General features: G+C 44.8%; 1 protein-coding gene across 2 annotated transcripts in view; it reads right to left on the bottom strand.

The window, feature by feature from the left end:
- Window positions 1–27,254, bottom strand: part of ABCG4 (ATP binding cassette subfamily G member 4) — a 131,470-nt gene that overhangs the window by 37,541 nt on the left and 66,675 nt on the right. For both annotated transcript variants that reach the window (XM_033918125.1, XM_033918126.1), the window contains one exon: window positions 25,244–25,376. In XM_033918125.1, the coding sequence (XP_033774016.1) occupies window positions 25,244–25,376 (133 nt within the window). The remainder of the gene's footprint in view (window positions 1–25,243; window positions 25,377–27,254) is intronic.

Here is a 27,254-nt window from a genome sequence, read left to right as displayed (position 1 = left end):
TCTTGATGATTAACATCAAGCTCGGATACCCGAAGCCAGGCAAGGCGACGCATGGCCACAGACATAGTTGTTGCTCTGGAGGTGAGTTCGAAGGTATCATAGATGGATCGAACCATGAATTTTCGAAGTTGGAACAGAGAAGAGGAGCATTGATGAAAAGCCTGTTGTTTTCGTTGAGGAAGGTACTTTTCAAATGCAGCCATGGTGGTAAGGAGATGTTTCAAATAAAATGAAAAGCATAGTTGCCAGATCTGTTGGCCAACATTGCATTTTGGTAGAGTCGCTTACCAAATTTATCCATGGCTTTGCCCTCTCTGCCAGGAGGTACAGAAGCATACACACTAGCTCCTGAAGATTTTTTGAGGGTAGATTCCACCAATAATGACTCGTGGGGTAGCTGAGGCTTATCAAATCCAGGGATAGGAATCACCTTGTACAAAGAATCTAGCTTACGTGGAGCTCCAGGAATTGTTAAGGGAGTCTCTAGATTTTTGTAGAAAGTCTCCCTCAAGATGTCATGTAGAGGGAGTTTCAAGAATTCCTTGGGAGGCTGGTCAAAGTCAAGTGCATCTAAAAAGGCTTTAGACTTTTTAGACTCAGCCTCCAAGGGAATGGACATGGAATCACACATCTTTTAAAAAAGATGTGAAAGATGTGGATTCGGTTTTAGATGAAGGGTCAGGTACCGCAGAGTCATCTTCTTCAGAAGGAGAGCCGACGCCGGCCCGGCAGCAAGTTGGAGATTCTGCTCGTGCCGGGGAAGATAAACAGGTACGGGGGAAGGGAAGAGACATGCGTGCAGAAGAGAGCAAGGGGGGGATAACCCCCTTCCTGGGTGCCTCCCACCCTCGCTACGCCTGTGCCTGAGTTATCTGGGTAGCTAGTCATGTAGTGGACTGAAAACACCACTAGCCAGATAACAATGACCTCCACCCTAACTCTTGGGTCCTTTATCCAGAGAGATTAGGGGTATAAATGGCACTGGAGGGGGGGGGGGGAGATCCTTGATAAAGCAAGTTGCGAAACATGATGGACATACAGTAGTCCCGGCTAATGGAACAGACAACAAACAATCGAGCCTTAAGCTAAGTTTCTGTCTTTTAGTCTATAAAAAATATTTAAAGAAATTATTTAAGAAAAAAAAAAAAAAAAGGAATTATAGCTATAAGAAGTAAAACACATTAGGCTTGGAGGCAGCAAAAGTTTTTTGGAGTCTCTAGTGGTGTCGCTGATGTCATTGGGGTCATACAGTAAGCGAGAAAGTTTGATGGCAACCGTCCAGTGAGTTTTGATGAACCGTGTTGCGATAGATTTATATGAATGGCTGTCTTCATTTTATGCAAATTTATCCCATGCATACTGGGCCAGCCTTAAATAGGCCCCACCCTTAACCGAGTCAGCTTTGCAACTGGTGGTTGAACAAAAGTTAAAGCTTCTTTTCCATCTCCATCTCCTTCTTGGTAATTATGCTCCTTCTGACTAAGATTACAAGAGTAGTCAGCGATTTGAAAATTATGTTTAAATAAATCAATATCTGGCATATCATTTGAATCTTTAGTCCCGAACGGAGGGGGCAGGCCACCAATTTGGCCAGCACAGAGCCCTATAATTGCTAAGACTTGACTTCCATGCACATTCATTAGCGATAGCCTGAAAACCTGACCATTTTTAACAGCCCTTGAGGACTGGGCAGGAATACAACTGGCATTAGTGCTTTGCTATTTGTCACTGAGATTCTGTACGTCTCGCCGTGGTGCCGGATCATTTAGCTGATCAATTCATTCTAGGAACACTTGTCTCTTGCACTTAGTCCCTTTGCACCGTTAGCTGCTAAACGCTGAAGCCGGCATCGCACACAGAATCCCAGCTGCACAGAAGAGGTTCAGAGACAAGTGTGAAGGCATGACCTCTAGGAGGTGATGGTTCAGGTGATGGATGCAGAGATACAGAGCCTGTCATCTCTAAGACTGGATGACTCGGGGGGATTGGTACAGGGATACAGAGCCTGCCACCTCCGTGGTACAGTTCATATCTGGCTCAAACTTGAAATGACTAAAAGTCACTATCATGTCTACGATGTTTTGTAGCCTTTAGGAAATGAGTTGGTATCAGTCTTGTTCCTGGTAGACAAGTGTCAACATCACTAGAAACTTCTCCTGACAGTTAGGCACCAATTGACAGCCTTAGAAAATAATCCAAAGATTATACAGGGACAGCAGAAGAAATACCCTGTCACCTTTAAAGGTGATCTTTTCAGAAGTGCTGCAGACTAAATCAGTCCAGCATTGCTGTAAAATTGTTCACTGCACGTACATGTGCACACACACACACACACACACACACAAACACACACACACACACTCTGTGTAATCATCCATAAGGTTCAGGAACTTTGCTAAGTTCTTTCTGATTTGCGACTGGTTCAGCAAAGCACTGCGGCACATAACTCCGTGTTCCCTAGCTATTTGTAAAATTTCTGCCTGTGTTTCTTTGTCCCTTCCTGCCCCAGGTTCATACTCTCACTGTGCTATCTGTGACCCAGATTTCTCTCTGCCTTCACTTTAAAGGCTCCCATCTAACTCCTTCTATGCCATTTGCGCTTTGAAGTCAATTAATGTGACATGCAATGGAAAGTACCTGTGGGGAAAAGGCCTGGCAAAGAGTAAGTAATGTAAAAATGTCTTTTCACTCGTTCCCCGCACGTCAAGAAAGTACAAGTGAAATTCCAGCAAGGCGATTCGTCCGCTGTGACAGGCTTCAGCAAAGAGCATGAGTCCAGCCCCAGAATAATGCCAACACTTTGCAAGACCAACAAGAACACCTGGCTGCCTTTCCCAGTCCTACATATCAACTCTGTGTCTGTAAAGCACAATTCTATCATCTAGACTAAGCCTTCAGGGCACACCAAATCCCATTGGGTTTTCTGGATACCCACAATGAATATGTATCAGATAGATTTGCACACCAAGGAGGAAATGCATGTTATTGTCATTGTGGCTATCCAGAAAACCCAATGGGATTTGGAGTGCCCCAAGATCTGAGTTAAGAAGACTTGATCTAGACACCTACATTGATGCACCCATTGTATGCATTAATGTTTAGAATCAAAGCACTTAAGTGGGTATGTGTGCTTTTATTGACTTAAGTGTTATTCTGCAAATACTCCCATAACTGTAAAAGACAGAGCAGACCAGTGTAGTAAAACTGTAAAAATTATTCACTATAAACAAGTAAGAGTATAAAATACTCTTTACCAGATCATCATGGCCATGTGGTCTAGTGGCCTAACCAGGGCAGAAGCAGTCTCCAGTTGCTCCTGCCCCTACTGTCTCCAATGTCAAAATGGCTGCTGAGAATGCCATTGAAGGATATGGCACCACTTTGACATTGGAGCCTGCACAGGTAGGAGTGAATCTCAATATGGTTTCTGTGATCATCAACTGCTATCTCACGAGACTGCCGCTGAAGGTTTTGGCAGCCATTTTGATGGCAGAGATGGCAAGGGAAGGCGTGACTAGAAATCAATCCTGTCCCAGTTAGGCCTTTAAATCACCAGGGTTTAAGGTAGGCCCGGGGAGGGCTGATGGGTGGGTCTTGGAGGGGAGCTCTGTCTGGTCGCAGGAGGGAAGAGAGGTTCTGTTTGAGGGTATCACTAGCGATGGTGGGGGGAGGCTCTGTCTGGCCAGGTGGGGATGGAGTAGGTGTGGTTTGGGGGCAGAGCCTGGCCAGTTTCAGTTTCAGCCAAAAATAAGTAGTGTTTGGTCACAGATTCCATTTCAGTCAAAGCCAAAAAACTTGGTTTTGGTCAGCCTCTATCATGCATATTCACCTCATGGTAAAAACACGCTTCTCCTCAGCTCCACAGTATCTCCTATTTCTAAGTCCTCCCCTCACTTTACAGTGCTTCACATTTCCTATCATCTCTCATCCCACCTTTCTCCCAGTGTCTCCCACTGTCTAGCTCTTTTCCCATACTTAAAGAGTCTCACACTTCCCCTCCCCACCTACCTCACAATGGCTCACATTTATGGTTTATTAATTTGATTAATTGCTTTAAAATGATGTTGGCTTTTCTTTGGAATCTCTGAAAGAATACAATGTGGGGAGCAATTTGGGTAAATTTGAGCTGAAATTTTTTTTTTTAAAATACCTTTATTCATTGTGAAGCCAAAAATAAGTGCATCAATATTATACAATCATATTACACTATAATAGCACCTACATTCAATCAAAATTATAATCCATGACAAATATATATATCCCCCCATCTTCATATTCAAAAATCACACTCAAATTAAAAATATTTTCCAACCCACCCACCCTGGACGTGCATGATCAAGGGGCAAAATCAACAATCACTCTTTGCAAAATTTGGCCAATGGCTTCCAAATATCCTTATAATGTCCCTGTTGTAGAGCCATAATACGTTCCATTTTAAAGACGTGGCACAGAGACTCCCACCAAAAGGTATAGTTTAAATCGATCCCAGTTTTTCAAATTCCTTAAAAGAAGCTGTATGGCAACCCCTGTCATAATAAAGAGAAGTTTGTTATTGTGAGATGATATTTGACTTTTAGCTCTCATTAAAGTGCCAAATAACACAGTGTCATAAGTTAGTGCCACTGGATTTTCCAGTACTTTGTTCACCTGATCCCAAATGGATCTCCAAAATTGAAGTATCAAGGGACAATAGTATAATAGATGATCTAATGTCCCAGGTTCAAGATGACAGTGCCAGCATCTATTAGAGCAATTTGGGTAAATTTGAGCTGAAAATTGTTTTCCACATGCCATCAGCAAATTAGTGCTACAGTTCAACAATTTTTTTTATAGACTACGTATGATTCGTTCACTTTCAACAATCTTGGAACCACCATCAATCAACACTTTAATACACTCATTAGTTATCTCAAAGCTGGATTACTCATTAGTTATCTCAAAGGAATTACACAAAAAAGAACTGAAAAGGCTTCAAATTATACAAAATACCGCAATAAAACTTATAATGAAGGCAAAAAAATACAACCATGTAACTCCACTACCGATTAAAGCACACTGGCTCTCCATTTCATACAAAATTACATACAAAATACTACTCCACACATTTAAGACCTTAAAAACAAACTCCCCTGACTTTATAAACCGAGTATAGATCCTCTACACACCATCCAGATCACTCAGATCGCAATCCCAACATCTACTTACAATACCTTTTCTTCGCCACATAAACTATGATACAACTCAATCCTCTATTTTTTCAGTAACAGCTCCCTCACTCTGGAATTCTATTCCAACTTATATAAGAGAAGAAAACCAATTAAACCATTTTTTTGTTTTTTTTTCTCTGAGCTTGCTGGGATTACTGAGATTGCTGGGGACCCCTCTGGGCATGTCCAGGTCCCCTTACTTCCTTCTTTCCCTCCCCCTCCTTTCCCAGTCTATAGTTTCTGTCTGTTCCAAATGGTCAGGTCTTCACAAGCTAGTCTCCATCCAATCATCTACTCACCTCGAGAATGCCAGAATCTTCAAGGAAAGAACCTTTTAAGGAATACCCATTCTGCAGAAAAAGGATGAACACGCCGGATCCTCATGAATTGTGCGTCTGTTGCTTGGACATGATTTACGAGGACCAGCCATGCTTGTACTGTGCCCGCATGTTTCCGCGCACACACATGCTCTGCTGGCGGGCCCTGAAAGATTTCCTGAAGAGAAGAGAGGTCTCTATTGCACAATGGGCTGAACTAGAGCCGGCAGCACTGGCACCCAAAGTTTTCTATCTCACTCCATATTCGATATTGCTCTTTCGTGTATCCTGTTGCTGTCTGTCAATACCTAGGCCCTATTTTCTCTGTTTCAGATCTATGATACTGTCAGCCCTAGCATTGCTAGCAATCAGCATTTTCGGTTAGGCTAACCGAAAACTCCAACCTTACATTTTGGGGGGGACCAACCTTACAGATACCTAATGTGACCATATGTCCCATTTTCAACGGGACCATCCTGTTTTTAGATCCCATGTCCCATTGTCCCCACGCACAGCTTCAGGATGCCAAAATGTCCCGTTTTCAGAGACAGCGCCCCGAAGCTGTTTGTGGGGACAACAAGACAGTGGATTGCGGAGTCTACAATCTCTCCCAACTTAACCGCCCGCCACCGCTGCAACTGCTGGAAGGGAAGGGCCAGGCGCCGGCCCAAAAGCCTTCTTCCTGACATCAATTCTGGGCTAGTCAGGCAGCGATTGGCTGGTCCGTACCTTCTCTCCAATATCAGAATTGACGTCGGGGAAAGGTTTGTGGGCCAGTGCCTGGCCCTTCCCTTCTGGCAGTTGCAGCGGCAGCGGGCAGGAAGCAGCAACAGGCAGCAGGCAGTGGCGGCAGACTGGGGGGGTTGTAAGCAGAAGGAGGTAGGCCAGGCTTCGGTGCTGGAGGGAGGCAGACAGGCTGGCTGGATTTGGTGTGGCAGGAAGGGAGGGAGGCAGGCTGGCTGGCTTCGGGGGAGGGGGTGGAACAAAGGCTGGAAGGCAGTGAGGGGGGACATAGGAAGGAAGGAGAGAAAGAGGCAGAGAAGGGGGGGTTGTAAGTAGAAGAAAGATAGGGCCAAAGGGGAAAGACAGCCGGCATATTCAGGACTATGGGAGGTTCAGGCAGAGGGGGAGAGACCCTGAGGAAGAACAGAGAGATGCAAGATCATAACAAGAGAGAGAGAGAGGGAGACTGGAACAAAGGTACAAACGAGAACTGACACTGGATCTGGAGATGGTAAAAGAGGAAAAATAGAGAGAGACCTGGACCCAAAGGGAATAGGCTGGATTGTGAAAGAAAGAAAGATTGGATGCACAGTAAGATGGAAGTGCAACCAGAGACTCATGAAATCACCAAACAACAAAGGTAGGAAAAATTATTTTATTTTCAATTTAGTGATCAAAATGTGTCAGTTTTGAGATTTTATATCTGCTGTCTATATTTTGCACTATATTTATCTATTTTTCTATAGTTACTGAGGTGATATTGCATATTTTAATGTCATCTGCCTTGACATCTTTGAAACCCCCCGAATATAAATGATAATTAACATTTACTCTGCATATAGTGTGCTTTTTTAAATTTTATGGTTACCATTATGAATTAAGATATTGTGTGTACATGAAAAATGAATGGAAGAAATTGGGGGCGGGGCTGAGGTGGGATTGGGGGCGGGACTGAAAATTAATAGATGTCCCGTTTTGATGGAAAAAAAAATAAATGGTCACTCTAATGATACCTGATGTAAAATGTTTTCTTGCATTTTATCTATGGCAAACCTTCCTGTGAGCCAGTAGCAGCTCTGATCTACCTCCTCCCCCCTTTCTTATTTGAATTCAACATTGCTCGTTCTGTACATCAAGGGTAGATATGACTGTCTCCATTCTGAAGCCCAGCATTACTTGTGTCTATGCACAGAAGCAACATGAGCAAGAAGAACTGAAGGGAGGGCAAGGAGGCTTCTTTGTACTGCCGGAGCATATGGCCAGTCCCTCATAGGCACAGCAGGACCATATTGTCAAACACTCCTTTTGATTCAGGGACAGCAATTGTTGAAGGGGATGATAATTGCCAAACACAGTGGGCTGACTGTGCGCACATTTCTAGAAGTAATATCAAAAGGTGCAATTATAGCTGATTACTTAGACAAAGCACAGAGTGATAATTACATCACCCACAGTCCGGTGGGTACGTCTTATAATCACTACACACATATACCTTCAGATAATTGTACATGTTGCATTCCTCAGATACAAAATGTTCTAATTATTAGAGTCCACTAGATAATATAAGCTGTGTATATAATTATTACGCAGAGTCCATTAAATAATACTAAGCTCTGTATGTAGCTATTACACAAAGTCCTTTCCTGTCTTGTGCATTGTAATTATTACACAGATAGGGGGAGAAAGTCTATAAATAGTACCAAAATCTAGACGCTAAAAAGACTGGTGATCAGCTGGTATTCTACAAAGGGTTCCCAAGATCTATAGAATACCAGCACAGTGCGCAGATTGGCAGCCGATTGCCTGTCAATCACGCAACAGCGTTATTTCTAGAATTGTAGGCCAGGGATTTTGAGGCCTACATTTCCGGTACCTACCTTTCACATGAATTGAGGCACTTTATGACAGCTAATGCCACTTCCAGCATTAGCCACGCCTATAGGGGCGTCTACGTGGACGTCTACGTGCGCGTCCTCTCCCCCCATGGTTTTCTTTCAGGTCTCTGCGACTTGCTTTGCATAATTCACTGTACGTTCCCTTACACTTCCCGTCCTGACCTAAGGAAGGGATAACCACCTCTGGAAAGCTGAAGGCAGAAAATGTTATCACCTTATATTAAAAAACTTTCTTTCCATACATTGATGGGAGCCGCACTGGGCGATTCTTTGCTGATCCCAAAAGCAGTAAACAAACTCCAAATTAAATGGAAATGCAGATGCTGCCACTTCAGGGAAGGGGGGGGATGAAATCTTATGGAGCAGAACCACTTGGGGCTGGGCCGCATCAAGTATATAAAAATTGGCCCGTGTCTGCAATGGTTTTATATGGAACAACCAGAGTGGTATTGTCCAAAAGAGAATGATGTGCACTAAAAAAAGTGTCCTTCAATCCGTCTGGTGAAATGACGATCTTTATTGTTCAAACATCAAATTGACTCGACATGGCCATGTTTCGGCCAACAGGCCTGCCTCAGGAGTCTTAAAAGTCCCTAATGATGATATATGAGGTATACTGACACTCGAATGAATCTGACCACAAATCAATCAAAGAAGAGTGTCATCTGAATTTGCAAAGAAATGCTAACAAGTCTTGAGATTGATTTGTGGTCCGATTCATTCGAGTGTCAGTATACCTCGTATATCATCTTTAGTGACTTTTAAGACTCCTGAGGCAGGCCTGTTGGCCGAAACATGGCCATGTCGAGTCAATTTGATGTTTGAACAATAAATATCGTCATTTCACCAGACGGATTGAAGGACACTTTTTTAGTGCACATCATTCTCTTTTGGACAATTCCACTCTGGTTGTTGCATATTTGTGTCTGTGGTGATGTTTTTTTCATGGTTTTATATGGACCACATCTTTCCTCAGGAAGATTCCAAGCTCAAGAGTCTCGGCTGCGTCCTTAGAACATTAGATTATTGCTTTGGTTTAAAAAAAAAAAGTACGATACAACTTAAGAGTAATAAGATCTGCATTGTCTTCAGATAGTTTTTGTATTATTGTTCAGGCCTTGCTTAGACTAATGTAATTCTCTTTATTAAGGAGTATTTGGAGAGTTAGAGCTACACCCTGAGGTTGTGGGTTCAAATCCCACACTTCTCCCTGTGACCCTGGGCAAGTCACTTAATTCCCCCCACCCCAATGCACCTGGTACATTAGATAAGAGTGTGAGCCCACCAGTACAGACAGGGAGAAATGCTCGAGTACCTGAATACATTCATGTAAGCCATATTATAGAAAATTAAAGGTTGACATCTGATAACCAGAGCTGGTATTATGACATCATAATGCCTCATTCCATCAATGCCCAAGAGCCAACTTAACCAGTGATGTCACAATGGCTCGATTGTCCTTTACTTGGCCCACTTTTATTTTGATTTCTAGAGTGGTGCAGTGGTTAAAGCTAACAGATTTAGGCCGTTGCAGAATGTAGATGCAAGGTTCATTTTTTGTGGAAATGGGTTTGACAGGATGACTCCATTATTGCAGACTCTTCACTGGCTTCCAGCGGTAAACAAAAAAGTATTATTTAAAAGGCATGTTTAATTCATAAGGCCAAATGTCATTACAGTTCATCTGGGTTAATTCATGTTGAATATTTCTAGCGGTAACATTGTGATTTGCGAGCATGAATGAAACGGGTTAAATTTCCCTTTAGGGGTGTCCAACCTTTTGGCTTCCCTGGGCCGCATCGGCCGAAAAAAATGGTTCTGGGGCCGCGCAAACGCTGCAGCAAGACCCAGGAGGGAGCCGGCAAGACGGTAAACACCCGGGAGCAGCAGAGGAAAACACTGCATCGCCCTCGACCGGGGCCGCACAAAATACTTCACGGGGCCGCAGGTTGGACACCCCTGGTGGTAAACGTTTAGTGTTGTCGCCTCTTTGAGTTATCTTTTGTCTATTTAGGGCCTAAGATTTGGAACGATCTGCCTTTTCATTTGAGGCAAACTAGTTCTCATTTTCAGTTTTACAAGGAACTGAAAACATATCTTTTTAATGGGATTTAGTAAATAACTGCGACATTTATATGACTAACTTTTCCAAACCATGGGATATTTGTCTGTTATCCGCAAAGAATCCTGGTCGATACTGTAGGCTATAAGAAAGAGAATATAGTCCCCACCCCATATCACCACAAAACTGAGATAGCAGTGGGAAAGGAACAGGTTAGAAGAAAGACTCCAGGCCAGCTCCGAGAGGCACAGCAGAGTGAAACCTTGGCCTAAGGGTAAAATCAAGCTGGAAACTAAATTAACCTAATCATCTTATGGACTCCTAACAGGCTAAGTGGCCGGCGTGTTAGAGGCTAGGCCTGGCATTGAGCGGGATTCCGTACGCTCGAGAGTCACAGGTCCTTGGGTATTAGAAACAATAAAACATTGATTCACAAAGAAGTCTTGTCCGTGGGTGCCCAGAGGGTTGAGAGGGTTCGTTTATTCCCCTCCACCTCGGTTTTAAATAGTTACAAAACAAGTTTCTTCTAACTAAAATAAAGAAGAGATGTATTTTTATGCCACTTCGTCCTCTCCCCCAAACAAATTTCTACAGAAAATTTACAGCCTCACCTATGACCGGCTTAGGAATATTTATATTTCACATAACCAAGCGGAGGAAACATCAAAGTCTCTACTAACCAAATGAAAGGGAAGGTGGGGTAAGATTTAGGGCAGAAGGCTTTTTCTGTGGACTGGGGCTAGAAAAGATTACGACATGGCCAGGAGAGCAGTAAGTGGTTCATACCCAGCTCTCAACGCATAGGACGCCGCCGGGCTCAGTCAGACTACTTTAGCTGGCGCACAGCCGAGTCTTGAAAACGCGGTCTATTCATTTGTGATGTCGTTTTTAATTATTAATTCTTTTAACTGAGCTTTAATTGATATGGTTTTTTTTACATTTTTTGCCCCAGTGTTATTTGAATATATCATTACCGCACCTCTCCTTCAGCTCCTGAAGAGGAGAAAGGGACAAGATTCTCGCTTTCTGTTTGACAGAGGCAAGAAGAGGGTGCCAGACACCGCACTCCAAAGAGAAAAGAAACCCGCTGAATTCAAATCCAGTGAACACCTGCAGCCTTTGCTCCCATCCCCAGTGGAGAGGAGTTCAAGTCTTCAGAAAGCTCACGTGCAAAAAAAAAAAACAAAACTATAGAGGGCTCCTGAACAGCCTCAAAAATACTTACAGAATTCAGGAAATCCTGGGCTCGGTGGGAAAGGGGAGGATGAGGCCTGGGAGCCTTAGCAGAGCAGGAGGCAGAAGCCATGTATGCAAGTGTACGCGTTAGGGCAGTTTTCTAATCTGGCCTGCCGAGTTTGCCTGCGTTTTCCCAGTTGGTGGCCAGGTTGAAGATCTCGACGGAGCCGTCCAGGCGGGCCTCAGTTAAGCGCTCCGAGCAACCGCAGTAATGTAGACAGCGGGCCTCCCCCAGAGAGCAAGAAGCGGAAGAAGCCCTGCAGGCTCACAATCTATCTAATGTACCTGGGGCAATGGGGGGATTAAGTGACTTGCCCAGGATCACAAGGAGCAGCGGGGGTTTGAACCCACAACCCCAGGGTGCCGAGGCTGTAGCTTTAACCACTGCGCCACTCTAGAAATCAAAAAAATGCAGTATAAGTGAGCCAAATAAAGGTCAATGAAGCCATTGTGACATCACTGATGAGGTTGGCTCTTACTGGTGGAATGAGGCATTATGATGTCACAATATCAGCTCTGGTTATCAGAGGCTGAAACTTGTCACGCTATTCATTCAGCTTTTTATAGCATTCTCCCAGGGGAGCTCAGAACAGTCTATATGAATTTATTCAGGTACTCAAGCATTTTTCCCTTTCTGTCCTGCTGGACTAACAATCTATCTAACGTACCTGGGGCAATGGGGGGATTAAGTGACTTGCTCAGGGTCACAAGGAGCAGCGGGGGTTTGAACCCACAACCCCAGGGTGCTGAGGCTGTAGCTTTAACCACTGTGCCACTCTAGAAATCAAAAAATGCAGTATAAGTGAGCCAAATAAAGGTCAATGAAGCCATTGTGACATCACTGATGAGGTTGGCTCTTACTGGTGGAATGAGGCATTATGATGTCACAATATCAGCTCTGGTTATCAAGGGCTGGAACTTGTCACGCTATTTAGTTATTCAATTTTCTATACTGGGGAACTCAGAATGGTTTCCATTCATTTATTCAGGTACTGGAGCATTTTGCCTTATCTGTCTTGGTGGGCTCACAATCTATCTAATTTACCTGGGGCAATGGAGGGCTTAAGTGACTTGCCCAGGGTCACGAGGACCAGTGTGGGTGTGAATCCATAACCCCAGGGTGTTGAGGCCCAAGCCTCCTCGGGCCCAAGCCTGGTCACAGCTTTCACAAACAGCGTTAGCGTCCTCAAATTTAAAGTGAGAAAGGGGAAGATGAGAGGCCCACAGTTCGCTGACAAGGAAGCTAAGTTCCTCTCAGGCTGCTCCTGTACAGGTAGGTGCGTGACTGACCATGCCCACTTAACTCCAGTACGGCTTCCTTGGCACGGCATCGGCACCGCTAATTCTTCACCAGTGAGTCACTGTATGCTCAGCTCCCAGAAGGCGTGGGGGGGTGGGGGAAGAGAATACGGGAAGTTCAGATAGATTCATTACATCAGCATCACCTTTCAGCCCTGCACCGCAGCATTTCACGTGTGTGTGTGGGGGGGGGGAACCTCACCTGGCAGGCAGCAAGGCTTCTTAACAGCACACACAAGAGAGCAGTAACTCGCACGTTCATGCTGGGAATTGTGCATGTATGCACTACTGATCACTTTTAATTGGAATTTCCGTGCGCACCTTGTATGGCGTGGGCAATAAGATGTTCAGCTTTTAGCAAGGGGGGCGGAAAAAAAACCTTATTAACTCAAAACAAGCCCCACACGGACAAACGATACACCCCCCCAACACTACAAGGCCTTAAAACATACAACCAACAGCATTCACACTCCCCAAAAGAAAACGGGAGTGTGAATGCTGTTGGTTGTATTGTCAGGTCAAAAGTGCGCCGGGACAAAGGCGCGCGCAGACAACTGAGTGCAGTGCAGAGGCGCGCGCTGAAGAAAATGACTGTTTTAAAGGGCTCCGACAGGGGGTGTGGGGGGGAACCCCCCCACTTTACTTTATATAGATTGTGCCGCGTTGTGGGGGGTTTGGGGGGTTGTAACCCCCCCATTTTACTGAAAACTTCACTTTTTCCCTAAAAAACAGGGAAACAGTTAAGTTTCCAGTATAGTGAGGGGGGTTATAACCCCCCAATCCCCCCACAACGCTGCTGCGATCTGTATTAAGTAAAGTGGGGGGGGGGGGGTTTCCCCAACAAAACCCCCCGTCAGAGCCCCTAAAAACGCTCAGTTGTTGGCGCGCCTTTGTCTTCGGCGGTTTTGTTTATGAACTGTATGTTTCAGGCCTTGTAGTGCGGTTGGGTGTGTGTATCGTTTGTCCGTGTGGGGCTTGTTTTGAGTTAATAAGGGATATATTTGGGCCCTAATCCTCGAGTACTATTTTCTGGGGGGGGGGGGAGAACCCCCATTTTGAAACACTTTCAGGGTCTCCGGATTTTAAGATATTTTGTTTTACTTATCAATAAGGAAAATCGGGGTAAATCAAAGGCCCAGAATGGTAGAAGATTAAGATAAATTTCAAGTACTTCTATAAAAGAGAAAAAAAAATGCACAGAGGAAGGTTTTTTTTCCACAGTGAAAGTTTAAAAATCTTCCAGCTCATAGAAAATCTGTAATTTATAAAAGTGAATCAAAAGATTTTTTTTTTTTTTTTGGGGGGGGTGGGAGTAGTAAGTTAAGTTTTGAAGTGTCCCTTGCATTCCCAGGTCTTTCCTGCAGATTACTTAGCATCTCCAGCAGACTAAACATGTTTTTTCCATCGTCGGAAGCTTGGGGGGAAAATATTTTGGTTTCGCTTCTTAGGAATAAATGAGAGACAGCCCGCGGTTTCAAAGGGCAAAAGCCCCCTCCCACTCCATCAGTGGAAACCTTTCATTGAAAGAAGTCGCCTCACCTTAGGTTTCTCTCTTTTGCGGCCGAAACTATGTTGGACTTGGGCTGCTCAATTTGTTGATTTTAAAACATCACCGAACTCCCAAACTAATAAATTCAGGACAGACTGAAAAATGGGGAAGGGGAAAGGGAAGGAGGGGCTTCAAAGCTTTTGCAATGCTTAAATGTTGAAGCTGGGGGGGGGACTTTAAAGCTTTTGCAATGCTTAAATGTTGAAGCTTGGAGGGGACTTTAAAGCTTTTGCAACACTTAAATTTAGAAGCTGGGGGGCTTCAAAACTTTTGCAACACTTAAATGTTGAAGCTGGGGGGGACTTTAAAGCTTTTGCAACACTTAAATTTTGAAGCTGGGGGGGCTTTAAAGCTTTTGCAACCCTTAAATTTTGAAGCTTGGGGGGGCTTTAAAACTTTTGCAACACTTAAATGTGGAAGCTGGGGGAGGCTTTAAAGCTTTTGCAACGCTTAAATGTTGAAGCTGGGGGGGGGCTTTAAAACTTTTGCAACACTTAAATGTTGAAGCTGGGGGGGGCTTTAAAACTTTTGCAACACTTAAATGTTGAAGCTGGGGGGGCTTTAAAACTTTTGCAACACTTAAATGTTGAAGCGGGGGGGCTTTAAAACTTTTGCAATGCTTAAATGTTGAAGTTTAACAGCGAATAAACTGGGGGGGAGCAGGTTTTCCGCCTGCAAAGCCTCTTACAAGAGTTTTTTTTTGGGGGGGGGTCCCTGTTCTCTTTCTGCCCCGGCACCCACGGAGCTCACCTGGGGTTGCTGGAGTTCCAGTACACGGCATGCCGCATGCTGCAGACCCTCCGGATCCCCTCCAAGACCAGGCTCAGCCACACCAGTTCCCACTGCATGACTCGCCCCGGCCTCGCGCTACGTCTCACTGCGCTCGTGCGGGCCGAGGAAGGCGGAGGGGAGGCCGGCCACGCCCCCCGGAGCCCAGCTCGCAGCCAATCGGAAGGCGGGAGCAGCACTCCCCCCAAATTCGGCCTCCTTTGCAAAGGAGAAGCCACAGCCCGAACTGGAAATGGTTAAAATCCAGCCCCTCAAGACATAATAAACATCTCACTGTAGCCATCAGAGCTGCCAAGTCACCCCCCCCAGGGCAAAAATGGAGGGGGGGGGACAACTCCTATGTCCTGATTTGCCACTTCTACTACACATCAAATCATTCAAAAATCATTCCACCCGTAGACGTCCGCACGTAGACGTTCACCGTAGACGTCCACCGTAGACGTCCACCCGTAGACGTCCACCGTAGACGTCCACCGTAGACGTCCACCCGTAGACATCCACCGTAGACGTCCACGGTAGACGTCCACTGTAGACGTCCACTTTAGACGTCCACCGTAGACGTCCACTTTAGACGTCCACCGTAGACGTCCACTTTAGACGTCCACCCGTAGACGTCCACTTTAGACGTCCACCGTAGGCGTCCACCGTAGACGTCCACTTTAGACGTCCACCATAGACGTCCACTGTAGACGTCCACTTTAGACGTCCACCCGTAGACGTCCACTGTAGACGTCCACTGTAGACGTCCACTGTAGACGTCCACCGTAGACGTCCACTGTAGACGTCCACCGTAGACGTCCACTGTAGACGTCCACCCGTAGACGTCCACCGTAGACGTCCACCCGTAGACGTCCACCCGTAGACGTCCACCGTAGACGTCCGCACGTGGACGTCCGCCCGTAGACGTCCACCCGTAGACGTCCACCGTAGACGTCCGCACGTGGACGTCCGCCCGTAGACGTCCGCACGTGGACATGGAGAAAGCCACAGTGAGTCCCGAGGAAACCTGTCCCTCTGAAGCAGAGTTGCAGAATCCAAGAACTTCAAATTCACAACCACTGCCAGAACCTGCTCCCTCCTTTTTGGATCCAAACTGCAGCTCGTAACCCAAATTCCACCCAAATGACTTCCGGCACGCACTCCGAGTTACATTCGCCCATAAAATGTTCAACAGCAGCCGAATCAGACAGCGTGCAGGGTCAGGGGGCAAGGCCAGCTTTGTTACAAAACCACTGAAAGGCAAGTGAAGGCAGCCAAAGCCAGAAAATGTGAACCAGTAACCTTTAGGACTGAAGAATACGTTTAAAAGTAGAGAAAAGGAAAGGGACTTACAGCACAGCCCCACCAATACACCTCACTCCTCCCTTGCAATAGGTACTCCAGTGCTAAGACACCCTCCTTCTCCTCCATCTACAGCTCTAACTATGTACCTCACTCCTGCTGGCCCTCTGTTATCCTAGTGCCCTCCATCACACACAGATCTACTAATATACCCCGTTCCTTCCTCGCAGTGCCTTCTGGTACCACAGTACTCACAAACACCCTCTCTCCCCATCTCACACACCCCCAGTTCTGCCAACCTTCTGTTACCCCAGTACTGAGAACTCCTCACTCTCCCCCCCCCACACACACACAACACAGCTCTGCCAATGCACCTCATTCCTGCCTTGCAAAAAGTAGTATAGATATGCGTGTTCCAAATCCTATGTAATTTTGATTCGAGCTAGGATGCTAAGTTTGATGGACCCAGCACAACCTGTCTTATGTCTTTACAATTAGCATATCTGTGAATCCAGGAGAAGACAGTAATGGGAATAATTGGAAGAGTGAACGAAGCAGAGAGATGAAACGTATGTAAAGGTAAGGGCAGGGCCGCCATCAGGGCAGGGCTCCCCCAGGATCCTAGGCAGTCTTCTAAGGCAGGGGCGCCAGTAGCTCGCCAAGGTAAAGTGAGTCGATCACCCAGGACTCACTTTGCTTTGGTGATCTATCGGGCCGATTAGTCTTCCTCTCCCTGACGTTAATTCTGCAGTCGGAGAGGAAGTTCGGGCCAGCCAATCGCTGCATGGCTGGGCGGAACTTCCTCTCCGACGGGAGAATTGACGTCGGGGAGAGGAAGCAGGGAGAGCATGCGTCTGCGTTGGCGTCGGCTTTGGGGCCTGTTATCCATTGGTAGGTCCTGTTCCCCGATGGCAGCGGCAGTGGCAGTGGCTTGGGAACGGCAGGGAGAAAGAAAGAAAGGGGGCAGGCAGGGAAACAGAAGGAAAGAAGAGAAACAGAAAAAAAGAAGGGGGCATGAAGAGAGGAAGAAAAAGTTGGGGGAGGGAATGAGGTGTGGAGGAGAGGAAGCATACAGGCTGAAAGAAGGGAAGAAAGATTGGATGCACAGTCAGAAGAAGAAAGTGCAACCAGAGACTCATGAAATCACCAGGCAAGGTAGGAAAATGATTTTATTTTAAATTTAGCAAAGTGGAGGCAGTATTACCACAGTTTTCAAAGGAATTGCCCAAATAACTTAATAGTTAACTGGGTAAATTCCCAGAGATGAAAACTTCCCTTCACTTACTCTGCACAGTTCTGAATTTATATCTGTTGTCTATATTTTACAATATGGTCCCCCTTTTACTAAACCGCAATAGTGGTTTTTAGCACAGGGAGCCTATGAGCGTCAAGAGCAACGCTGGGCATTCGGCGCAGCTCCCTGCGCTAAAAACTGCTATTGTGGTTTAATAAAAAGGATAGAGGGTATATTTGTCTATTTTTGTATGGTTGTTACTGAGGTGACAATGCATAGAGTCATCTGCCTTGACCTCTTTGAAAAAAACCCAGAATAGGAATGATAATTAACATTTGCTCAGCGTATAGTGTGCTTTGTGTTTTTTAATTTTATTGTTGGTAGATCATTTTGACTTGGTCATTTTAAAGTAGCTCACAAGCTCAAAAAGTTTGGGCACCTCTGAGCTAGAGCGTTGAAACTGTGTATTTTTATTTTATCCCCCCTTTTACAAAACTGTGGAGCGTTTTTTAGCGCCAGCCGTGGTGGTAGCAGCTCTGATGCTCAGAATTCTATGAGCGTCAGGGCTGTTACCACCGTGGCTAAAATCCACACTACAGTTTTGTAAAAGAGTGAGGGGTTAGTTTGTCAATATTCTATACTAGGCGAAGGTGTTTTCTGTGTTCTGTGTGTTCGAAAGACATGGTTTTCTGTTAGGATTGATCTGTGCTGGTCTGGCTTGTTTAGTTTTACAATGGGTGTATTGATGTACTGCTCATTGCAATATGTAAGATGCTGCCTTTTCCTAGGTACTCATGTGTGACGTGTGGTTTGTTACTAAAAATCATGTTTTTCTTACAGATGGGGGGGGTGCCAAAAAATGATGGGCCCCGGGTGTTACATATGCTACGTACGCCACTGTATGTAAAGATACCAGAAAGCTGGCGTAGCAAAAACTTTAAGTAAATTGTTATTCTTCTAAGTTTTGAGTATTTAACCCTCCCACAATCTCACAGGCACTCGTTTCAAGTTTCAAGTTTATTGAGATTTTGATTTAAACGCAATATCAAATATTTTCAATGCGTATAACAAAAATAAATTTTGGGAAATAAATAAAACCATTTGAACAATAAACATACAAACATATCCATAGATGATTAAAATTACATAAGGAGTACAAGGATAAACTACATTTGTTTAAAAATGCGTTCTCCGCGCCTGCTCATAAATTTGTTGACTGGAAGGATCCAGCAATGTGGCCAGATGTCATTCAGGACAAAGACAGAGAAAGAATTGTGCAATTTGGATTAATGATGGAAGATGATTTAAAGCAAATGGCACAGTCTATGAGTCTTGATGGACGTTCTTTTTATGAATATCTCCTCTATGCCAAATCACCCAATGGTCGTGAGAAGATTTTAAGGGACTGGCTTAGGTGGAGCATTAGCAGAAAAGTATGTGTGTAAAGAGCCTCTGTAGCTGCAACGCAGATGCTTTTTTTAAAAAAAAAACAACAATATTGTTTTAAACTGCATTTTCCTTTTAAGCTAGGCGCCTGTAGGGTGGTATCTGCCATCATGTTTCTATGTTATTTCAGATTTCTTCATTAATTTTCATGACGAAATTCACCAAAAACTCATTGAATAGTAATAGGTACTCTTAAGTATTTTCTCTATCTGTCCTGGCAGGCTCACAATTGGAGAATGACAACGGGGACTAATTTTTCCCAGTCCCCGCAGGAACTCAATTTCCCTGTCCTGTTCCCGCAAGTTTTGTCGCTGTTCATGCCCCATTCCTGTAAGCTCAGCCTTAACGGCACAAGCCTCGAACACTTATGATTTTAAAGTGTTTGAGGCTTGTGCAGATGAGGACGGAGCTTAGGCATTGGTGGAATGAGGCATTATGACATCATAATCGGAGCTCTAGAATGTTGCTACTTATGATTTTAAAGTGTTTGAGGATTGTGCAGATGAAGACGGAGCTTAGACATTGGTGGAATGAGGCATTATGACATCACAATCTGAGCTCTAGAATGTTGCTACTTATGATTTTAAAGTGTTTGAGGCTTGTGCAGATGAGGACGGAGCTTAGGCATTGGTGGAATGAGGCATTATGACATCACAATCTGAGCTCTAGAATGTTGCTACTTATGATTTTAAAGTGTTTGAGGCTTGTGCAGATGAGGACGGAGCTTGCAGAAACAGAGCAGGGACAGGAAAAGAACTCGCCGGGATGAGGCAGGAAAAAATCTGTCCCTGAGTCATTCTCTACTCACAATCTAACTGTAGTATCTGGGGCAATGAAGTGTTGTGACTTGGCCAGAATCACAAGGAGCAGGCTGGGATCGAACTTGCAACCTCATGGTGCTTAGGCAGCAGCTCTAACCACTAGTAACTTGGTGCCTAAATTTTAGGAATGCCCCATGCCTTGCCTATGCCCCTCCCTACAGGTGGTCTGCGCATGTGTTTTGTGTCCAGGAATTTTTTTTTTTTTTTTTAAATGCTGGCTATAGGTGGAAGTGAGTCTACTTAAAAACACAGCTTTATTTTTTGGAGAGTCAAATTTTGACTTCTGAAGTTATTAAAAGACAGGCAACTGGCTTGCCGCTCAGATTCAACACCCCAAGCCCTGCCTCAGATTCACTTTGCTCTTGCAGCCCAGTGCAAGCCGTGGGTTTAAACAAACCTGCTGCAGCCTTTCCTTCCACTTATTGTAGCAAAACAGAGCTTAGGCCCTGCCTGTCCCTCTCTTGCCGCCCGCACTCTCCTGCTTGCCGCCTTCCCTGCAGTGTGAGCCTGCGGGTTTAAAGCTGGGCTGCCCCGCTTTAAACCCGTGGGCTCGCACTGCAGGGAAGGCGGCCAGAGTCACACTTCCTGCCTTCGGCAAAGCAGAGCCCAGAGCAGAGCAGGGACAGGAGCCGCACGATTCCCCCGGTGCCCGAAACCTCTTCCTACACAGAGCAGGGCAGAGATCAGGGCAATGGAGCAGGAAAGTCGGCAGAGACCTGTGCAACTGGTCCCAAACAGTCGCTCCCTTGCTTGATTGGCCAGCACAATCGGTGTCCCAAATTTGTGTTGTGAATTGCTTCCCTGCCTACTTTGCATGCGTTGCTTCTCATTGGCCTGCACGGCTTCGAAGCGAATCGTTGGAGAGATTAGTGAACGGGGGCCCCGAGGGAAGTCTGGTCGCAAAGGGGTCTCAAACTGATCGGTACATGATCGGTTTGCTTTGTGAATCTAGCCCAAAGTCGGTGGGTCCCTTCCACTAACGGCCTCTTTTACAAAGCCGTGCTAGCGGCTGCGCAGCGCAGCGCTAACGGTCCCGAAGCCCATAGCGATTTAAAGGGCTTCGGGGCTGTTGCTGCACAGCTTTGTAAAAGAGGCCATAAGTTTTGGTCTGAAACTTGCCATATAGACATTTGCACCTGCTATTTTTGGTGGGTAGTTTTAATCATGGGAGATTTGTACATTGCATGGGGCTTTCCAGAAAGGTCCGATTCTGGCTCTCTGATAAAGCATTTAACTGAAGTTTAGCATTTTTTTTTTTGTTTGTTTTATATGTTTGTGCTATTATATATTGTTTTTATTTTTAATTATTTTATTTTATGTTCTATTTTAATTTTGATTATATATTTTAAGTTATATACTATTTCTTGCTGAGAGCATTTTCAATGTATTTGCGTGTTATAAATCAAACAGACTGATTCATAAATGTTATTAAGTTTTAAGTTTATTAGGATTTTTTATATACTGCCTATCAAGGTTTTCTAAGCGGTTTTACAATCAGATACTCAAGCATTTTCCCTGTCTGTCCCGGTGGGCTCACAATCTATCTAACGTACCTGGGGCTGTGGAGGATTAAGTGACTTGCCCAGGGTCACAAGGAGCAGCGCGGGGTTTGAACATAAGAACGCGGGGTTATAAGAACATAAGAACATAAGCAGTACCTCCGCTGGGTCAGACCAGAGGTCCATCGTGCCCAGCAGTCCGCACACGCGGTGGCCCAACAGGTCCAGGACCTGTGCAGTAATTCTCTATCTATATCCCTCTATCCCCTTTTCCAGCAGGAAATTGTCCAATCCTTTCTTGAACCCCAGTACTGTATTCTGCCCTATTACGCCCTCTGGAAGCGCATTCCAGGTGTCCACCACACGTTGGGTAAAGAAGAACTTCCTAGCATTCGTTTTGAATCTGTCCCCTTTCAACTTTTCCAAATGCCCTCTTGTTCTTTTATTTTTTGAAAGTTTGAAGAATCTGTCCCTCCCTACTCTCTCTATGCCCTTCATGATCTTGTAAGTCTCTATCATATCCCCTTTAACTCTCCTCTTCTCCAGGGAAAAGAGTCCCAGTTTCTCCAATCTTTCTCTATCAATCTCTCTCTATTTCTATTTCTGTCTCTCTCCCTTTCTCTCTCTCTCTCTATTTCTGTCTCTCTCCCTTTCTGTCTCTCTCTATTTCTCTCTGTCTCCCTTTCTCTCTCTCTTTCTGTCCCTCTCTACTCTATGCCCTTCATGATCTTGTAAGTCTCTATCATATCCCCTCTAAGTCTCCTCTTCTCCAGGGAAAAGAGTCCCAGTTTCTCCAATCTCTCTCTCTCTCTCTATTTCTGTCTCTCTTCCTTTCTCTCTCTCTTTCTTTCTCTCCCTCTCTCTATTTCTCTCTGTCTCCCTTTCTCTCTCTCTTTCTGTCCCTCTCTACTCTCTCTATGCCCTTCATGATCTTGCAAGTCTCTATCATATCCTCTCTAAGTCTCCTCTTCTCCAGGGAAAAGAGTCCCAGTTTCTCCAATCTCTCTCTCTCATTCTCTCTCTCTCTATTTCTGTCTCTCTTCCTTTCTCTCTCTCCCTCTCTCTATTTCTCTCTGTCTCCCTTTCTCTCTCTCTTTCTGTCCCTCTCTACTCTCTCTATGCCCTTCATGATCTTGTAAGTCTCTATCATATCCCCTCTAAGTCTCCTCTTCTCCAGGGAAAAGAGTCCCAGTTTCTCCAATCTCTCTCTCTCTCTATTTCTGTCTCTCTTCCTTTCTCTCTCTTTCTTTCTCTCCCTCTCTCTATTTCTCTCTGTCTCCCTTTCTCTCTCTCTTTCTGTCCCTCTCTACTCTCTCTATGCCCTTCATGATCTTGTAAGTCTCTATCATATCCCCTCTAAGTCTCCTCTTCTCCAGGGAAAAGAGTCCCAGTTTCTCCAATCTCTCTCTCTCTATTTCTGTCTCTCTTCCTTTCTCTCTCTCTTTCTTTCTCTCCCTCTCTCTATTTCTCTCTGTCTCCCTTTCTCTCTCTCTTTCTGTCCCTCTCTACTCTATGCCCTTCATGATCTTGTAAGTCTCTATCATATCCTCTCTAAGTCTCCTCTTCTCCAGGGAAAAGAGTCCCAGTTTTTCTAATCTCTCAGCGTATGAAAGGTTTTCTATCCCTTTTATCAGACGTGTCGCTCTTCTCTGAACCCTCTCTAGTAACGCCATATCTTTCTTAAGGTACGGCGACCAATATTGGACGCAGTACTCCAGATGCGGACGCACCATCGCCCGATACAACGGCAGGATAACTTCTTTCGTTCTGGTTGTAATACCCTTCTTGATTATACCTAGCATTCTATTTGCCTTCTTAGCAGCCGCTGCACACTGTGCTGTCGGCTTCATAGTCATGTTATGAAACAAAAATACAATTCTATGCGAGTGTGGTATTTTCATCCTGCTGCCCCCTTGAAAATGCCCACCTATTTTCAGAGAGCCAGTTTACACAGGGAATCGCTTTTTATCTATATCAGTACCTCTCAAACTGTGTGCCAAGGCACAGTGATGTGCCCCAAAGAGATTCCAGAATTTAACTTTTAATTTTAAAAATTCCCTTCCTAAGTATACACAAGTTTAGATGACATGTACATCGCGTTTGCAAGTCTGTCAATGGTATGAGTATCTGTGCGTAAAGATACAACCGCCCAGACAAGCATCATTCTTTGACGTGATAATTTTCAAGGACCAAATGGCAAGTAATTTTAGTTTTCGTTTTTATGCAGTAGTTATCCTAACTTGAGCAACAAAGCAATCAAGGCTTTGTTACTGTTTGGATCTTCTTATCTTTGCAAACTTGGACTTTCAGCTCTGACAAAAATTAACTCAAAATAAGAGAATGATTGCAGATGGTGGCTGATGAAATGCATGTTTGCCGGTCAACTATCGAGCCATGTTTTGAGTTAATTTGCAATCAGAAACGAGCACATCCATTGCATTGATTAGCAATTCTATCTACTTTAGTTTCACCGTTGTTACAATTATCCATACATAGCTTAAAGAACTTTAAATAACTTTCCAATTTAATTTATTGTTTTTGCAATTTTAAAATTTCAATTATAATGTGCTGTAAAAAACATTTGCTCCGTTTAGTGTGCCGGAGCTAAAAAAAGATTTGAGACACTGATCTATATAAATGGATTTGAACATTATCATCTATATACTTATCTATGCAAAGTTGTAGGAATCCAGAGGAAGAGTGGATGGCCAGTAGGTCTTTACCTGCCTTCATATTTATATATAAGCAGAGTGCTACCAAGGACCTTTGCACTCTGCATCCGTGTCTTCTCAATTCATTCCATTCATTTGCACCACAATCTATATCAACAACTGTGCACCAACTAGTGCTGCCCGATTCAGAGAAAAATATTTAGATTCGATTCACTGTTAATGACACAGCTTTTTAAGTTTAAACATTTTATTTAACCAAGGCAATATCATGTCAAAAATAGGAACATCCAAACTATAACATAGCTGTAAAATTAATTAGAAACATAGATTCACAGCTTCCCCAAAGCAAATCATCCCCAAAGCTTCCCTAGCCCCCCTGCCTGATTCTCAGTTTTTCCAGGCCCCTGCCAATTCTCAGCTTCCATCCCTAGCCCCCAAGACTCATCAGTCCCCCTGCCGATTTCAGCTTCCACCCCCAGCCCCCCTGCCAATTTCAGCTTCCATCCCCAGCCCCCAAGACTCACCAGTCCCCCTGTCGATTTCAGCTTCCATCCCCAGCCCCCCTGCTGATGTATTTACTTATTGCCTGGACTGGATATTAAATCGCGGGGAAGAGAGGAGAAATGCGGGGAAAGAGCCAGCCAAATCTAGTATTTGTTGCTGCCGAGTGCCAAGGTCTGCTGCACGAGGTCCACTCGCTCGCCACTAGACTCTCCCACTACTCCTTTCGTTTCTTCCGATGTAACTTCCGGTTTCGCAAAACCGGAAGTTACATTAGATGGGAAGAGTCTGGCGGCCGGCGGCATGAAATAGCCCGAAGTTCCCTGAACTCGTCTTGCGGCTGAATCGGTGAGTCCGTTTTTTAATAAAAAAATGAACCGATTCGAATTGATTCACCTGATTTGAATCGGTGAACCGATTCGAATCGTGAAATCGGGCAGCATTAGCACCAATTACTCATGCCACTCTTTCCCCCTCCCCAGCTTCTTGCACTTTATTTAGGGCTCCTTTTACTAAGGTGCACTAGCGTTTTTAGCGCACACAGGATATTACCGCACCCAACGCAGCTAGAACTAACACCAGCTCAATGCTGGCGTTAAGGTCTAGCGCGCACTATTCCGCGCGTTAATGCCCTAACGCAGCTTAGTAAAAAGAACCCTTAGTGTTTCTATGGCTTTTTGCCCCAAACAGCAACCTACAACTCTCCACTCACCATCATGGCCTCCAAAACAGTCAGTTGTGGCAGTAGCATGTCATCCTGCATAATGTAACACGACATCTTCCGGAACTTGCGGAGATCTCGCTGCTGCCCATTCACCAGAACTTGCCCCTTCATACCAGTCTCCCTGAAAATACACAAAAAGAGCGTCCCGCTCCGTCACTGTGACGTTATACCTTCATCCTTCCCGCCCTCACTGGGCCCCCATCTCTCACGGTGCCTCCTTTACGACTCTAAAGTTATGCATCGCTTATCTTAAAAGGAAGAGAAGACTTGGGGCTCCTTTTACAAAGGCGCGCTAGCGGTTTAACGCGGGTGATACCGTGCGCTAAACTGCCGGCTGCGCTAGCCGCTACCGCCTCCTCTTGAGCAGGCGGTAGTTTTTAGGCCAGCGCATAATGAAAAGTCGCGCACGGCTTAATAAAAGGAGCCCTTAAACTCTTTGATAGGCCGGTATCTTAATGCATTCTGCTTAATTTTTTCAATCAAGTTCCTTATATTCAACTTGATGTATTTTATCTGTTCTATGCATTACTTCTTTCCCTGCCATGCCGGTATTTTCTGCATTATATTGTAAATGCTTTCTGTCTTTAGCTGTTTTTAAGTCCATTATTCTAATTTGTATTTTATCTGTATCCCATGTATTAGCTCACCTTGTTGTGAACCGCCTAGAACTTTTCCGGCCCCATTCGTCGGAGGACTGCCTGCCTGCCGGACGGGTTTGGCACCCGTCTGTCCGGCCAACTTACCTAAAGGTACGGGGAAGGGGGGGTGGGGGGGTGGGCTGGGAGTGGGGCTGATCGGGGGGGGGGGCAGACTTACACGGTATGTGTCTGTAATGTATATGGCCATTTGGTGGAATGATAGGCTAGGGAGGGCTTCAATGGCTGGGAGGGTGTAGATGGGCTGGAGTAAGTCTTAACAGAGATTTCGGCAGTTGGAACCCAAGCACAGTACCGGGTAAAGCTTTGGATTCTTGCCCAGAAATAGCTAAGAAGAAAAAATTAAAAAAATTTAAATTGAATCAGGTGGGCAGACTGGATGGACCATTCAGGTCTTTATCTGCCGTCATCTACTATGTTACTATGTTATTATGTCATACCAAATTCATAACATCACCACCCCATGCTGTCCTGTCACATCGCATTAAGTTTTATTAGGTAGGTACACTTGTAACCCATTCTGAGCTCTTCTGGGAGAATGGGATATCGTAAATCCAAATAAAAATTCTATACATATAAACACACACACACAGATAATGATTCCACCCAGGGGCCATCTGACAGTGATTTAAGGGTCATGGGTCCCTAACCACCTATCAAAAATGATTAAATTAGATGGAGGCTAGGGGAGAGTGGGCACCCCAGTACTGTGGATCCTTGGGAACTGCCCTATTGTCCCAATGGTCAAGTCTGCTCCTGGTCCCACCATACTGAAATTTAAAAAAAAAAAATATTCATATGAATTATCATTATTATGAATCTATTTTGAATGGTATTTTTTGGGAATTATATGGCTGGAGTGTTTTAGAGGTTGTGTCCTTTATAACTCTGACACTGCATCCTTAATCTTGCCCTCCATTAGCACATCATTTTTCCTTTCCATCTCCTTGCTTGTCACTCTTTCTGTCAATGCATCCCCTGGTTTTTCCCATCACTGGATTTGCCATTTCCCACTGCATCAAGACAGCTACAAGATGCCTTGATGGCATGATAATTTCTGTACATGCTGCCAAAGTTATACACTAAGGGCCCGATTCCTCGCTGTCTTTTTTATAGAAAGAAAATGGAATAAAAGCCTTAGTGAATACAGCCTATATCCTTCTACCTCCCCCCCCCCTCCAATTGCCTGCTTTCCAATGCACTCTCTCTGTTACAGTACCTCTAACCCAGCTCAGATTGCTGTTCTTCTAGTGCAGATAGAACATTGGATGTTCAGATTTAAGCTCAAGCTCAATCCAGAAAAAACTAAAATTTTTCTCGCAATTCCAAATGATAGCATTGCA

The sequence above is a fragment of the Geotrypetes seraphini genome, chromosome 13, assembly GCF_902459505.1.
Source record: "Geotrypetes seraphini chromosome 13, aGeoSer1.1, whole genome shotgun sequence".
NCBI lineage: Eukaryota > Metazoa > Chordata > Amphibia > Gymnophiona > Dermophiidae > Geotrypetes > Geotrypetes seraphini.
Note: the sequence above shows the minus strand (reverse complement) of the source record. Positions and strands in the feature narration are given on the sequence as shown.